Genomic DNA, 16,576 nt, shown 5'->3' on the forward strand with positions numbered 1-16,576 from the left:
TCAGATCCATATTTGATGCCTAAATCGAGGTTTTTCGACCCGCTGCCTTCGCCGTCTTTGCCTGACATCTGCTAGCTACCCTGATATTTACAACTATCTTGTCCACACAAAATCAGCCTATTCTCACGAAAGTTTGAAAAACTTTAAGAGCTTGGAGGTTTATAAATACTTCGTTGCTGGTTGGGTGAAACAGGTCCTCGTCCACGAAAATTCGGCAGGAATCTATCGTGTGCTCGGGAAGGTGAGTTACGAAATTTTCAATTCAAAATCTTTTGTTCTTGCTAACATCCACTGTCAAGTCTAATGTATTTCATGTCATTTGTCAATGGAGCTAGCGCTTTTAATGTTTATATGGTTTAGCGATAGCACTCTCACTACATACATATATAATATGTAATAAATATGAAGTGCGATAGCACTACTCCAGATTGTCCCTAGTTGAATTTATTTTTTGGCTTTGGACCTCAATAGTGAAATTGTAAATTAATTGTATGACAACTGTCTGATTATGCCCTTATAATTATATATTTTCAGGTAGTTCATTCACAACGTCTGAGTGTATGTTGTCAGCGATTAGCCTAGCAATGATCTTAATTGTGGTTGTCAGCCCAAAACCCTCTAAATATATATTAAATGCATCTTACCAGATATAAAATGACTACTACATAATCTGTGGTAGTCGTTTGGAGCCCAGTTTTCTCGTCAAATTGCAGCAGTCCATCTCGGTCTCCTTTCCGGGTCTCTCGGAATACGGTAAAACTTCAAGTCTCTCCGTCTATCTTCTCTGTTTTTGCAACCAACCGCTACACACGACTTCACCATTTTGATTATTAATGTTCACAAGCAGAAAAACACGCCATAATAGGAGGAATTTACGAAGCGCTAATGCATTAACATGACGAGTATACGAACAACATGGCGCGGGGGCGTGACTGTGACGTCACGTGAGTAGGATCTATACAAGTGCATTCATTCAGTGGGGAAAAATCCCACATAAAGGAAAAAATCATTTGACATCAAATAATGTGTGTCACAATTACTAGCACCCCTGGTGTTAATACTTTGTACAACCCCCTTTTGCCAACAAAACAAGGTCTGGGGACTGAGATGGCCATGGGAGGAGCTTGATTTTGTGTCTGGTGAACCATTTCTGTGTAGATTTGGCAATATGTTTAGGGTCATTGTCTTGCTGAAAGACCCAGTGACGACCCATCATCAGCTTTAAGGCAGAGGGCAACAGATTTTGCTTTAAAATGTTCTGGTATTTCAAAGCATTCATGATGCCATGCACCCTAACAAGGTTCCCAGGGCCTTTGGAAGCGAAACAGCCCCACAGCAACACTGACCCACCCCCATACTTCACAGTGGGTATGAGGTGCTTTTCAGCATGCGCATCTTTCGTGGCACGCCAGACCCACTTAGAGTGTTTGTTGCCAAAAAGCTCAATCTTTTTCAGGGGTGACTGTCTCTTTGCAAATGAGGCAGACACCGTTGTTGCGTATTTTAGTGAACAAAATAGTCCAATGTCCACCTATCCTTGAGGCGTCGGCCGTCACAGTCAACTTTCTTTTTTTTGTTGATTGTCGCCATTTTAGAAAATTGGGAGTAAAAGGTCACACGGGGTAATTTTGCTTTTTAGTGGGTAAATGAGGAGCAGCATTTAGTGTGTAAGCTACCTCATATGCTGCTAGCAGTACTGCTGACCAATTTATTAAGTCTGTGTGTGAGCCAGACGTTATTGATTTTATGACAGAGGCTGGGGGCCGGATGAAATTTGACCACGGGCCGCATTTGACCCCCAGGCCGGACTTTGGACATATCTGTTCTAAAGCCAACGAATACAAAGCACTTGTCATGTGATGCTTTATCACCTCCAATTTTCCCCATTTGTTACTCAACAGGGGGCGCTCACTTGTTATATAGACAGTTTAATTATATCAAAATCATTCGCTTTTCACTTAGCGGTTGATCCAACAACTGGTTATTATATAGAGTGCCTGCCAAAATCGGGAGCATGATTAAAATTCCATTAATTGTGTAGTCCTCAAGTCATGGCGCAACATGTCTGAGCAGCACAAATCGGAGCAACTTAATCTGGACTCCCATGGTGCCCCAAAATCAATTGCCATACAGTAATGAAAGGATGAAGTGGGCTTCCATTCAAACCAAATCCCAAGGAGCGGATAATAGTATGTATAGAAAAGCAGTCCATAAGAGTGGCGTCTTAAAAGTGCACCGAACTACATGTGGGAATCATTATTCCAACATAGTAAGCAATCTTAGTGAATAATTCTTGTCATATTCATGCTTCCATCCTTTTTACTCCCGTCGGGGGTCAGGTCATGGGGGCCTCTGCTGAAGCAGAAAAGCGCAGACTTCTATCCCCCAAGGGCACTTCGTCCAGTGCTTCCAGGAGCACCCCAGGGTGTTCCCGGGAAAGCCTCACAACCACATGAACCTTTTCATGTTGAGAAAACTCTAAAACAACTAAAGTGGGAAAAAAATTATAATATTTATCGTACGTCTATGACCCTCAGCCACGTCACGAATTGAGCCCTGGAGCTTTCTAGAACTTGACCCCAAACGCACGATACTAGTGTTCAGCCACTTTGTTATTGCTACTGTATGGCAGATTTGTGATTTGACAAGTGTACGACAAGACCGCAGTGTCACAACTGTGGTAATACTTCAGCACAGATCTCCACTATACTAGTATCTTAGCTTGTTCAATTCTGCTGAATAAGAGTCAATTGATGGGAGCTTTGCATGTAAAATTCCCCAAAAACTTTCCCATTCACTTCTAATGATCAAAATTTCATTTTCAATGGCAGAAAAACATGGGTGGTTGTGATTTTTGACCAAAAACGTATCACTACAGCCCATTGAGATTTAACAACTGGCGTCCAACTATGTCATTGCCAATGACGGCCATGCATGTCAATGCCATTGACAGCCATGTATCTCGATTCTATTGATGTCAATGTACTTGGATTCCATTGACAGCCATGTACGTCCATATCACTGACGTCCTTGCCACTGACAGCCAGGTAGGTCGATGCCATTGACGGCCATGTACAGTATGTCCATGTCATTGACAGCCATGTACATCCTAGCCAATACAACCATGCATGTCAAAGCCATGGACAGCCATATATCTCGATTCTATTGATGACAATGTACTTGGATTCCATTGACAGCCATTTACGTCCTTGCCACTGACAGCCATGTACGTCCTTGCCACTGACAGCAAGGATTGACAGCCATGTACGTCCTTGCCACTGACAGCCATGTAGGTTGATGCCATTGACGGCCATGTACAGTATGTCCATACCACTGAAATTCTATTGATGCCAATGTACTTGGAGTCGATTGACAGCCATTTACGTCAATACCATTGACAGTCATGTACGTCCTTGCCACTGACAGCCACGTAGGTCGATGCCATTGACAGCCATGTACATCCTTGCCAATGACGGCCATGCATGTCAATGCCATGGACAGCCATGTATCTCGATTCTATTGATGAAAATGTACTTGGATTTTATTGACAGCCATCTACATCCATACTATTGACGGCCAAGTACGTCCATGCCATTGACGGCCATGTATGTCCATGCATTGACGGCCATGTATGTCCATGCCATTGACAGCCATGTACGTCCTTGCCACTGACAGCAAAGCAACTCGATGCCATTGACAGCCATGTACATCAAAATATCAACAGGAAATGTCCTGATATCAACAGGAAGTGACCATATAATGTCTCCAAATCAATATAAAGTAACATGATATCAACAAGAAATGACCCTGGGCTGAAATGTCCTCAAATCAACAGGAAGTGACCTGAAATCAGCAGGACGTTACCCCCAAGGGGTTTACCTGCGAAAGCAAAGCTACCATCGCATCTTCTCCAGAAATTACGGTTTCTACCTAAACAACAATTTCCCTCATAATCAACAGTACTGTCAAATGTCCATCTTCGATTGTGAGAGACACTAACATCTAAAGATAGAACACTTTCCCAGGCAAAATAAGAACTAGCGAACAAGAAAAAGAATCTTGCAAGCTATATTTATTTCACACGTTCCCGTTTTGGACACATTTAGGTCATTCAACAAAGAATATGGATGTTCAAAGCACCAGTTTCATTATGCCACTCATTGATCTATTCTGGAATGTGACCACCAGAGAAAAAAGGACTTTCTGTCATTAAATGGCAAAAGACTGCAAAACATAACTGCACACATGCAGAGCAAGCTAACGTCCAAGCACAACTGTAACAACAAAAGTAGTCCCAAAATTGGGCTCCGTTCTTTGAACCGCTACCAGATCAGACAACTTCGAAAGACAATAGTCTGTTTTACAGAGGAAAATCAGTTGGGGACTTGTTGTTCTATTCATATCTGGTGTCATCTCAGAGGCTCACTGGTGTATGGATGAGCGATGCGTGAAGGTTGTGCAGCTTCCAGTAAAAAAACGTGAAGGCTGGCCAAACAGATCACAGCAATCAGCCTTGATCCCTTGACATGCACGCACCGGCGGATATAGATATCCAAAGTCCAACAAGGCACCTGTCCCATGAAACCATCACAACCAAGGCCAGCTATCAATCAAGTGCCATCTCCACTCAAGGATGAGAGGAGAATGAAGTGGGGGCACCGGAGGAGGGTCGCGGGTGAGGGTTTTTCGAGGGTGGGCGGGGAGTGTGGGAGTCAGACCGACATGCTTGAGGAATAACAGAGGAGTGGCGTACCTTAGTCTGGAGATAATTGGGGTAGTAGTAGGTGTACTGAGGGTACATTGGTTGCTGCTCCAATCGCTTGCCCATGTAGCTGGAATCCTTAGCACTGAGGCAGGGAATGGTGACACAGGGGGGAGGGATCTGCGCACTAGCAAACGCTGATAGTGGAGTAGGAGTGGATAGATTGTAGGGATCCTTTCTTCCTGGTCCACACTGCTGTCACTGGTGGATTCACCAGAGATAAGGCAGTGTCTGCTGCAAAGGAGTGTCTCAACGTAGTCCAGAGCCTCCGTAATAAGGCAGTCAGTCTAAGTGATATTCCCTCAAGTTCTCGATCCGAGAGTAGCGCTCTGGTCTTCCGCGGGTGTCGGATAAGGTGTGATAAGGGAGAGGATGGAGAGGAGAAGTTGCCAAGAGAATCAAGCGGTCCTGGGAATGTTGGGAGAGGAACAGGAGGAAAGAGAGGAGGAGGAAAGGAATGGCAAAGGAACACAGGGAGAGGGTCTGGGTTCTCTCCTCTAGTCAAGCGATTTCACTTTTGCCTTGGCTTTAATGGTCCTCCCTCTCACGCACACACCGATTGGAACGCTCTCTCGTACACACGCTCTCTCTCCTCTCTGTAGTCGGATCCGACGGTGTCTCGTATGACAGGAGGGGAGATATCCTCGGCACCGATTGCCGACAGATGCACTTTGTGCTCAGGAGGGACCGCACCGAGATGCGATCGCAAATAGCCCTCTCACTTTGCGCGACGCACAAAGGAAGTTTCCTAAGGATGCGGTGACGAGTAATAAAAATCCGCTAATTGGTTAGTCCGCTCCGCTGGATAAAAGTAGTGACTGTGCCCCTTGCGGCTAGCAGAGAAAGAGTCCTCCGTCTGCGTTCCTCCCGCTTCCTGCTCTCGTAATGTATGTTCCGTATTTCCTCCTTTCTGCTCTCTCACTTGTCTAAGCAGCCTGCCTCGTTCTCCTCGCCTCTGTCACACAGTTGCTCTCTCATTCCCTCGCATGCGCTCTCTCGACTATTCGCCGCCCCCCCTCGCTCTCTCTCTTTCTTGCCTTCTCCTCCACACTGACAGGGCGGTAAAGGGGGCTCGTCCGGGGCTTACAAACAAAGTGCCGCCTCTTTTTTTTCAGCCCAGCTGGTAGGAGGGTCTTAAAGCAGCCAAGCAGACGCAGATCGTTGGGCTGCAGTGTTTCCACAACCTGGTAGTATGCATGGGAGCGGGCTGGAGATTGAAAGGCAGATGGCAACAGAGCGAGCAGTCGATTCCCCCTACTGGATGCAAGTGAATCTACCGCCTGGAACGACACATGTCCTTAGGGTTTTTTTTTTCTTTTCCAATTAGGTAAATTGCCTATGCTTGTCCTTGTGCTTGGGTAAGATGCTCGAGTCATTTCACAACTATAAGATGGAAGCTTTTGGCATTTAGGTCCTACAAAGTGAAGGGATTACTATTCTCTCCCATATGTGCTGTTTGAATCTAACACACCCAATATAAAATAGATAGCATTTAAATCATAGTTTAAGAAAACCAGTAGAACATATCTGAAGTATGAATGGAGTTGGAGTGATTGGAAATTGCAGCACAAAGACAACAGCAGATAAGGATGCCTGTTGACTAGCGAAGCCAAAGCTGACTGAGCGTGGTTGATGCTATGATCGAGACAAGCATGTGATGGCCAAGACATCTACAAACCCACGTCTGGACCACCAAATCCCACCATCAGCTCTACTGGTAACCAACAATGGACAGTCCAGAACAATGAAAGGACATCCTCTCCTCCCACAAGGGACATCTGATAACGGAGGAACCCGCGACTAAGAAGTGAACACTCAGCACTCACACAGCGCTGAGGATGGCAAAATCCTCAACTCTCGTGTAAATCATCCCCTTCATTGCTCATTTGAGGTCCTCCCTTCAGGCAGGAGATTCAGAGTCCCTTGTTTTAAGTCCAATAGGACAAAGAACTCCTTCTTACCAAGAGCAATTCCATTGCTAAATTTGCACAATTCTTGCACTTATATGCAAAGTGGCTATAGCATTTTAAATTTGTAGTCTGTGTTATTTATTGTTTGTGTATGAGTTATTGTTGTTTTATCCAGGGGTGAAAGTGGACCAGAACGGTGAGGAACGCAGTTCCGGTATAAGATTCAGGGCCTGAATGCTGTACACGGTGCTTTGATTCCAAAAATATGACGGCAACTATCAAAACGCTATGTAAAAAAAATGCTAAGCTGCCAGACATGGATGTGTTATAGAAATAACTGCCAAAACAGTTTTCTTTGCATTTCAGTAGTTTTAGGAGGTTTGAACCGCCACCCCAAAAATGAAGATAAAAATAATAAATAAATAATAAATAAATAAATACATAAATAAAATTTCTGGCTCCGTGGCGACATTCACGTCGGGGAGTTCCCGCAAGAAATTCTAGCCACTTTCACCCCTGCTTTTTATCTGTATGCTTACCTGCTATAAGACCAGGTTCCCCTTCTTAGGGGACAATAAACTTAAACTGAACTGAATTCGTTGCCTTGACAACAGTAACACCAGAATTGTCCTGTCCAATCCACAACAGACAATAATCCTACACAACGCCCAAAGACACCCTTCTTCCGGACCACAGCCCGCCTCACCAGAGCCTTCAAAGACTAAATTCTTAGCTAGGGCTGTCTTTTCTCAGGAACATTTTTGTGTAATTGTTGTTTTTCGACCCTGGAGCCAGCTTTCCTCCTCGCCTGGGTCTATTTGTTGTTTCGCCTTGCTGTATGATAGCTGTCGACTTGGAATAAACTTGTGTTTCGAAGCCTTTTTCCAGCTTTTAAAATTGAGTCAGTACAAGGGGTTAAAACTAAGGTGAATGCACGGAGTTTGGCCTTTTGGCCGGGTTGTTGGGGTTGCGCCGGCCCGGGTCGGTGGATTTGCGCTAGCGCGGTTCCAGCGGTTTGGCTGGCCCGATTCCGGCAGTCTGGCTAAAAGGTCAAATTCCAAAAAAAAAGACAGCTCAAAATTTTAAAAGTAATCAAAGTTAATAGTCCAGAAGATTAGCTTTAGTTGTGCTGGTTTGCTTTTCGGTATAATCTAACGAGGGCGTAGGTTTGCATAGGGACGGTAGGGACATAACACTAGCAACTTTTCGGGATGCTCAAATTGTCCCCACCAACTTTTAAGCAACCTTATTTGCATTATATGAATAGTTCAGTTATATAGGTCATTTCGATTGTCTTCCCATATGTTGTAAGGATAGAATAGACCCTAACATTATTAAGTGAATTATTTTCATTATGTTCAGATTTACATTTACCCCTTTTCACTTTCTGAATGTGCCAATCCATTTTTTTCCCCTTAAACGAACATTTGGTCGGCTGATGACTTGAAGCTCCCTGTCCTGCCACAAGACACACACACATATTCACACAGCCCTGACAGATTCATGTCGTAAACATGCCGCCTCCTCCGAACCTTTCGGAGAGGATGGATATTAGAAGTTTTTTTTCCGGCCAGCAGAAGCCACTGTAAGTCATGTAAAAAGACGTCAATGTTGTAGAGGTGGGGGAAACACTAATTTTGCTAGTGAAAATCCGACCTGCATCAGAGTTAGCATAACATTATACTTGCTAAATGGCAAAACTACTGCAGTCAGGCCAGCCTCCACAGGAACAACGAAGTAAGGCTCGCCGTCCCTTATTTGGATCATTGTTTGCATTAGGCCTGAACGATATTGGAAAAAAACTATTGCTGCGATTTATTTGGGGTTTGCGACATATTGCGATATTATATTGCGATATTAAAAAAAAAATATATATATATATATATATTTTTTTTTTTTTTTTTTTTTAAAGAAATTTTTACTACATGACTTGAATAGCTGTTTGGAAAGACTTTGGATGACTCATCATGACCACAGTGTACAGTATTCCATCATCTTTCGCGGTTAATAGGGACCGCCGCGATAAGTGAAAAACCGCGAAGTAGCGCATACCCCCCCCCCCCCCCCCCCCACACCCCACATTTTTTGTGTGTGTTTGTGTGCTCAATGTATTTATTCAGATCTAGCACTGGAAAGAGATACATATAAGACATTTTCTCACTTTTTTCCCCCCAAAGTATGATTTTTTAAAAATGTATATATACAGTACAGTATATATATATATATATATATATATATATATACGTATATATATATACATTTTAATAAATGCTTTTTAAGCACTTCAAATGTAATAATTATGATCAGTTTTAAACACAACTGTCCCACTGAATCATTTTTAAACAAGAATAAAGTACTGTAGTAGAAAAATGCTTGACTTTATTATATGCTTCTGTTTACCTAACATGGCTGTGACTCTTGGAGTGACATGTAGAAATTACAAACTCCTCATAATCACTTCTGCCGTTTATTTTATATACTGTATGTCTCGATCGTCTCCACATTCTCCCCCCACAGACACACACGTTCATTCCAGCCCACGCTTCCTTGCAGAAACTATTTAACAAGTTAAACGATAATTGACAGATTGCTGCCCGGCTTCTTTGGCCACATCAAAGACATCGTTAACTTTAATAAGCAAGTGCCGCGGTGACTGAGAGCGAGCGAATGAAACAGAACAAAGGCTTGTGGATTGGAAAAAAAAACTATCGCATGTCCTTGCGACGGGACTATCGCGCATGCGCACATCGCAATGGCGATGTTTAAACGATATATCGTTCAGGCTTAGTTTGCATTATGTGCATTATAATAATATCGTTCCTACCAATGTTAAGACCAAACCTACACCCTCTCAATTTAATATAGCAAAGGTGTATTCCAACAGACGTTTCAATATATTGGGCAACTCCTGTCCAACTTTTTTTTAATCCATCCATCAATCCATCATCTACCGCTTAATCCAGGGCCTTTAGTTCAATTCTGTTAAGTTTGCGCCCTACTATTTGTGGACATCGTGATTACCCATTGATTTCATCTGTTGCGGCCTGCTCCTTGTGCATCCACCAATCCACTGCCTCTTGTATCATCTACCTGTGCTTCGTTGTCTCATTAACAATTGTCTGTGTATTTAAGCTCCCAGTTTCTGTTCACTCCTTGTTGAGTCATTGTCGATTTCATATCAATCCCAATGTTTATATCTCCGTCCAAGCCCTCGTTCCTGTTTAAGTAAGTTTTGATACCCAGTCATTTGTTCGTACCCTGAGTTTTGTTTGCCTTGCTGTTTTTGGATCCACTGCACTTTTGTTTGAACCTTGTGTTTTTCTTACGATTATTAAAACATTTACGAATTGATCACCACCTTCCCTGCATTTGGGTCCATTTCGTCCACGCATACTGACATACCTTGGCTTCTAGTGCCCGACGGTGATGACTTTGCACCCGGTCCAGATCCGAGTCCGCCCCTTCTCCAGCGGGCGCCTCCAGACAACAGCGACGTCGCACTCGCGCCTGACCCTCGCCTCAATGATGATTTTCGGACCCATGAGGACCAGCGCACAACGTAGTAAAATCCAGATCTCCTGGTCGCCTGCAGATGGATAAAACGACATTTGTTTTCAGCAGCTGTGTGAAGGATAAATAGTATTGAGGTAATGAATCCAGCTGTGGCTAAACAATAGCATACAACGATGTTGACAATAAGAAACATCTGATTTTGTACCGTATTGCCCCACTGGCCATCCTTTATAGAACAAGGTGGAAGTGACGTATGCCGTAAAGCCGTTTTTTGTGTGGCAGGGTTCCTGCCACCCTCCTTACAGATAATTAGTGCCGGTGAAAGTGATACAGACCCCCTCAAGATGAAAAAGAGGTGTCATTCAACTAGTTGTCAGTCGAAACATCACCAGAAATGTTTTGAAAGTGTTTTATGAATGTTAAAAGTTACCTTGTGTTGCTTTAAAACACTAATTAGTAGGGTTGTTCCGATCATGTTTTTTTGCTCCCGATCCAATCCCGATCGTTTTAGTTTGAGTATCTGCCGACCCCGATATTTCCCAATCCGATTGCTTTTTTTTGCTCCCGATTCAATTCCAATCATTCCCGATCATTTTTCCCGATCATATACATTTTGGCAACGCATTAAGAAAAAAATGAATAAAACTCGGATGAATATATACATTCAATATATGGTACATAAGTACTGTATTTGTTTATTATGACAATAAATCCTCAAGATGGCATTTACATTGTTAACATTCTTTCTGTGAGAGGGATCCACGGATAGAAAGACTTGTAATTCTTAAAGGATAAATGTGACTTTGTATATTGTGACTAAATATTGACATCTAGTGTATTTGTTGATCTTTCAGTCAATGATACTGTAGCCATTTAACTGTTCTGCCCAAATGCATAATGGAAGTGGAACCATGACTGTGCGTAGTGGCACCAATTGATATATCTTCTCTGCGTTGGGAAATAAGATAGGATGTTAAGAAAAAGATCAACTACTACCTTTCTTCCCCACATTGCTTCCCACGATGTTTCTAATTGTTGAGAGAGAGGTTGTAGGGCTTTAGCCAATGAAAAAAAAAGGCTCCAAAGGCTGTCAAAATTCACTCTACTCATTTTACGCTGTATCACGTTAAAATATTTCACGCAATTAATGCATGCACTGCACGACCCACTCACGCATTGTCGCGCTCAGACTGTAATGGCGCTGTTTTACCTATATAGAGAGATAAAAGGCAGCGTAACGTGAGTAGAGTGAATTTTGGCAGCCTTTGGAGCCTTTTTTTAATTGGCTAAAGCCTTACAATCCCTCTACCTACGATTAGAAATATCATGGGAAGCAACGTGGGGAAGCCAGGTAGCAATTGATCTTTTTCTTAACACCTTATATTATTTCCCAACGCAGAGAAGATATACAGTTGTGGTCAAAAGTTTACATACACTTGTGAAGAACATAATGTCATGGCTCTCTTGAGTTTCCAGTTATTTCTACAACTCTGATTTTTCTCTGATAGAGTGATTGGAACAGATACTTCTTTGTCACAAAAAACATTCATGAAGTTTGGTTCTTTTATGACTTTATTATGGGTTAACAGAAAAAGTGATCAAATCTGCATGGTCAAAAATATACATACATGGATCTGAAAAAGCGATGGGCTTGAACAAGTCAGGAAAGTCACTTGGAGCCATTTCAAAGCAGCTGCAGGTCCCAAGAGCAACAGTGCAAACAATTGTAAGTATAAAGTGCGTGGCACTGTTTTGTCACTGCCACTATCAGGAAGAAAACGCAAGCTATCACCTGCTGCTGAGAGAAAATTGGTCAGGAGGGTGAAGATTCAACCAAGAATCACCAAAAAGCAGATCTGCCAAGAATTAGAAGCTGCTGGAACACAGGTGTCAGTGTCCACAGTCAAGCGTGTTTTGCATCTCCATGGACTGAGAGGCTGCCGTGCAAGAAGGAAGCCCTTGTTCCAAAAGCGGCACCTTAAGGCTCGACTGAAGTTTGCTGCTGATCACATGGACAAAGATAAGACCTTCTGGAGGAAAGTTCTGTGGTCAGACGAAACAAAAATCGAGCTGTTTGGCCACAATGCCCAGCAATATGTTTGGAGGAGAAAAGGTGAGGCCTTTAACCCCAAGTACACCATGCCTACGGTTAAGCACGGTGGTGGTAGTATTATGCTGTGGGGCTGTTTTGCTGCCAATGGAACTGGTGCTTTACAGAGAGTAAATGGGATAATGAAGAAGGAGGATTACCTTCAAATTCTTCAAGATAACCTAATGCCATCAGCCCGAAGATTGGGTCTTGGGCGCAGTTGGGTGTTCCAACAGGACAATGACCCCAAACACACATCAAAAGTGGTAATGGAATGGCTAAATCAGGCTAGAATTAAGGTTTTCGAATGGCCTTCCCAAAGTCCTGACTTAAGCCCCATTGAGAACTTGTGGACAATGCTGCAGAAACAAGTCCATGTCAGAAAGCCATCAAATTTAACTGAACTGCACCAATTCTGTCAAGAGGAGTGGTCAGATTCAACCAGAAGCTTGCCAGAAGCTTGTGGATGGCTACCAAAAGCGCCTAATTGAAGTGAAAATGGCCAAGGGACATGTTACCAAATATTAGCGCTGCTGTATGTATATTTTTGACCTAGCAGATTTGATCACTTTTTTCTGTTCACCCATAACAAAGTCATAAAAGAACCAAACTTCATGAACATTTTTTGTGACAAAGAAGTATCTGTTCCAATCACTCTATCAGAGAAAAATCAGAGTTGTAGAAATAACTGGAAACTCAAGAGAGCCATGACATTATGTTCTTCACAAGTGTATGTAAACTTTTGACCACAACTGTATCAATTGGTAGCACTACGCACAGTCATGGTTCCACTTCCCATCATGCATTTGGGCATGGCTACAGTATCATTTACTGAAAGCTCAACAAATACACTAGATGGCAATATTTAGTCACAATATACCAAGTCACAAGTCTTTCTATCCGTGGATCCCTCTCACAGAAAGAATGTAAATAATGTAAATGCCATCTTGAGGATTTATTGTCATAATAAACAAGTACAGTACTTATGTACTGTATGTTGAATGTATATATTCGTCCGAGTTTTATTCATTTTTTGCCAAAATGTATATGATCGGGAAAAATTATCGGGAATGATTGGAATTGAATCGGGAGCAAAAAAAAAAAGCAATCGGATCGGGACATATCAGGATCGGCAGATACTCAAACTAAAACGATCGGGATCGGATCGGGAGCAAAAAAACATGATCGGAACAACCCTACTTACTAGCTTAGCGCTCCGTGCTAAGTAACTGTCTCATCAAAAAAGAATACAAACAGTACAATTGGTTTCTTTAACACACCTCTGACGGAGGCACACTGGATCTAACAACACAAAAAAACAATGTAACTCTCAGCAATCCAACCTGACTGTAGCAGTGAACTCTCTCTCCCTTGCTCTAATCATTAGCGAGCACAGCCTCACATTACACACAAACAAGGTCCTAAATGGGACTGCTCATAGCTGCCAGCAAAAATCAATCAAATTAGTCGGTAACTAAATTATTAATCCATTTCAATCGATTAGTTGTTGCAGCCTTAATGATATGCAATTGCAAGCAATTTTCAGGAACTGAACTGAAATAATTCAAAACGGCAGATTTCGCTCTCTTGCCCATGACTGATTTGACAGCTGCTTGTCTCCTCTCACCAACAAGGTGTTCCTTAAAACCGTGCCTTAGGGTGTAGTGTGGGCACTCGACCGGTCGAAAGCACACGACAAATTTATGACACGATGCCTTGTAATCTGAGACCGTGACCGTCGGGAACAACGGGAAAAAATGATGTCGTTTGAGCTCGGCATAAGGAAACAAAACAACACGTAATAGCCTATTGATGGTAAGAAAGCAGACATAACAGCAACATTGTTCGACAGAAGTCAGGGTATGCATATAAAGCCTTTTGTGAGTCTCTGTGGTCGCACGTTGTATACAGTATTTCAACTTTGCAGTTTTCTGGTATGCGGCAACAATAGCTGATTAGGTTAGCGTCTTGATAACTGATGAACTCTCCCTACAGCATTTTGATTTCTCATTCAAATCTGGTGATAAAGAATGGAAATTCAGAGGAGTCTCATTATACAGACACTGAGCAGTTCAATCATGAATATTAATCAGTTGAAACATTAAGAATTAAGAGCAGGGAATTGAGACTTGACTCTTGAAATGGAAGAACTTGACCTGTAGCCTGAAAAACAAAACTAGAAACATTTCAGAGATCAGTCTGTCTTGAAATATTCCATCCGGAATATTCCAGATTAAAGTTTGGATTGAGGCAAATTTTGCTAAATGACTTGAAAGTACTTCGAAACACAGACAGCCATTAATACATGATTATAATTTATGGTAAAAATACTGGCAGCTGTGGTTGCCAGGAGTTCGCCGTTAAATATATGGTGACATTGTAAACGATAACACGGTACACCATCAGAGTATCAGTAAAGTATCACAAAAGTGAGTACACCCCTCATATTTCTGCAGATATTTAAGTACCGTAATTTTCGGACTATAAGCCGCTACTTTTTTCCTTAATTTTGAACCCTGCGGCTAATAGTCCGGTGCGGCTTATTTGTCGATTTATTTGGGTTAATACTTAACACTTTATTTGACAGTGGCGTCATAAGACCGTCATAATTATGACATAGTGCTGCAACGATTAATCGATTGACTTGAGTATTCGATTAGAAAAAAATATTCAAATTAAATTTTTCTGCCTCGAGTATTCGTTTAATTAAAGTGGCGTTGTAATGGTTTATTTAGAAAGTGTTTGCATTTAGTTTTATTGATTTTAGTGGATACACTGCCCTCTACTCTGCCTCATTTCACATGGTTGAATCAAGCTGCTCCCTGTTAAGACCAACATCAACATAAGCTAAGTTTTTGTTTGAGCTATTGTTTTTTTTTGTTGTTGTTTTTTTTTTTAATGCATTCGTAATTTAGTTTATATTTAGCCTTTTTTTTTGTGGAAATATGTGTCTGAACCATTTGTTGAGAGCATTGTTAAAAAAAAAAAAATGTTGGCATTTTATAGCATTTAAGATAGCTCGTTCCTTTGTTGTACATATTGTAGATCCTCATTTTTTTATTTCTATATACCGGTTGAGGCTCAGCTCAGGTATTTCAGTTTTTCATGTTCCTTATCCGATTACCCGATTGTTCGAACTAAATAGTTCATCGATTAATCGACTACTAAAATAATCGATAGCTGCAGCCCTATTATGACATGACACTATCGTGGGCATTACTGAATGCTTATGACAGATGTCATTAAGTGTCATCCGGCAAATTATGTTACTGACTATTTATGTCCAGCTCGGATTGATTCAAAACAGAGATAATTTGCCAGATAACACTTAATGACATCTGTTATAAGCATTCACTAATTCTCATGACAGTCTCATATCATAATTATGATTGTCTACTGATAGTTTTATGGCACCACTGTCAAATAAAGTGTTAACAAAATACCATGACTAGCAAATAATGAAACAACTGGAACAGTAACTGAAGAAATAATTAGCACAAAACTTGAATTTTATTGTTATTTACATCTGTAACGCTGCACTGCATGCTAGGATGCATGTTGGTCAACGAAAATGTTGACATCAGATGGCAGCAGAGGCAGACTGTCTCCCCCTTCTTGTGGCAATGAAGCTTTGCGCCAATTGGTCTCATGACAGTCGTATGATGCCGCTGTCAAATAAAGTTTTCCCGGTTAATATCTTTTGATGTAAATATCCCATAATACAGTGAGGACAGCTGCGGCTTGTAGTCCAGTGAGGCTTATCTATGAACAAATGCCGTTTTTGTGTCAAATTTGGAGGGTGGCGGCTTCCAGTCAGGTGCGCCTTGTAGTGCAAAAATTACGGTGTATCTTTTCATGGGACAACACTGACAAAATGACACTTTGACACAATGAAAAGTAGTTTGTGTGCAGCTTATATACAGTGGGGCAAATAAGTATTTAGTCAACCACCAATTGTGCAAGTTCTCCTACTTGAAAAGATTAGAGAGGCCTGTAATAGTCAACATGGGTAAACCTCAACCATGAGAGACAGAATGTGGGGGGGGGGGGGGGGGAACAGAAAAACACACTGTTTGATTTTTAAAGAAGTTCCAAATTAGAGTGGAAAATAATTATTTGTTCACCTACAAACAAGCAAGATTTCTGGCTGTCAAAGAGGTCTAACTTCTTCTAACGAGGTCTAACGAGGCTCCACTCGTTACCTGTATTAATGGCACCTGTTTTGACTCATTATCTTTATAAAAGACACCTGTCCACAACCTTAGTCAGTCACACTCCAAACTCCACTATGGCCAAGACCAA

General features: G+C 41.9%; 1 protein-coding gene across 5 annotated transcripts in view; it reads right to left on the reverse strand.

Annotated features, from left to right (window-relative positions):
• The window catches only part of rbms3 (RNA binding motif, single stranded interacting protein), a 629,442-nt gene that overhangs the window by 504,645 nt on the left and 108,221 nt on the right, over window positions 1-16,576 (reverse strand). For 2 of the 5 annotated variants that reach the window (XM_057827862.1, XM_057827861.1), the window contains exon 1: window positions 4,754-5,799. The exons of 2 other annotated variants lie outside the window; for them this stretch is intronic. In XM_057827862.1, coding sequence (XP_057683845.1) covers window positions 4,754-4,828 — 75 coding nt within the window. In that variant the 5' untranslated portion in view covers window positions 4,829-5,799. Of the gene's footprint in view, window positions 1-4,753; window positions 5,800-10,074; window positions 10,242-16,576 lie in introns of those variants that run through there. One more of the 5 variants, XM_057827866.1, reaches the window with a different exon arrangement.

The sequence above is a fragment of the Corythoichthys intestinalis genome, chromosome 22 (assembly GCF_030265065.1).
Source record: "Corythoichthys intestinalis isolate RoL2023-P3 chromosome 22, ASM3026506v1, whole genome shotgun sequence".
Taxonomy (NCBI): domain Eukaryota; kingdom Metazoa; phylum Chordata; class Actinopteri; order Syngnathiformes; family Syngnathidae; genus Corythoichthys; species Corythoichthys intestinalis.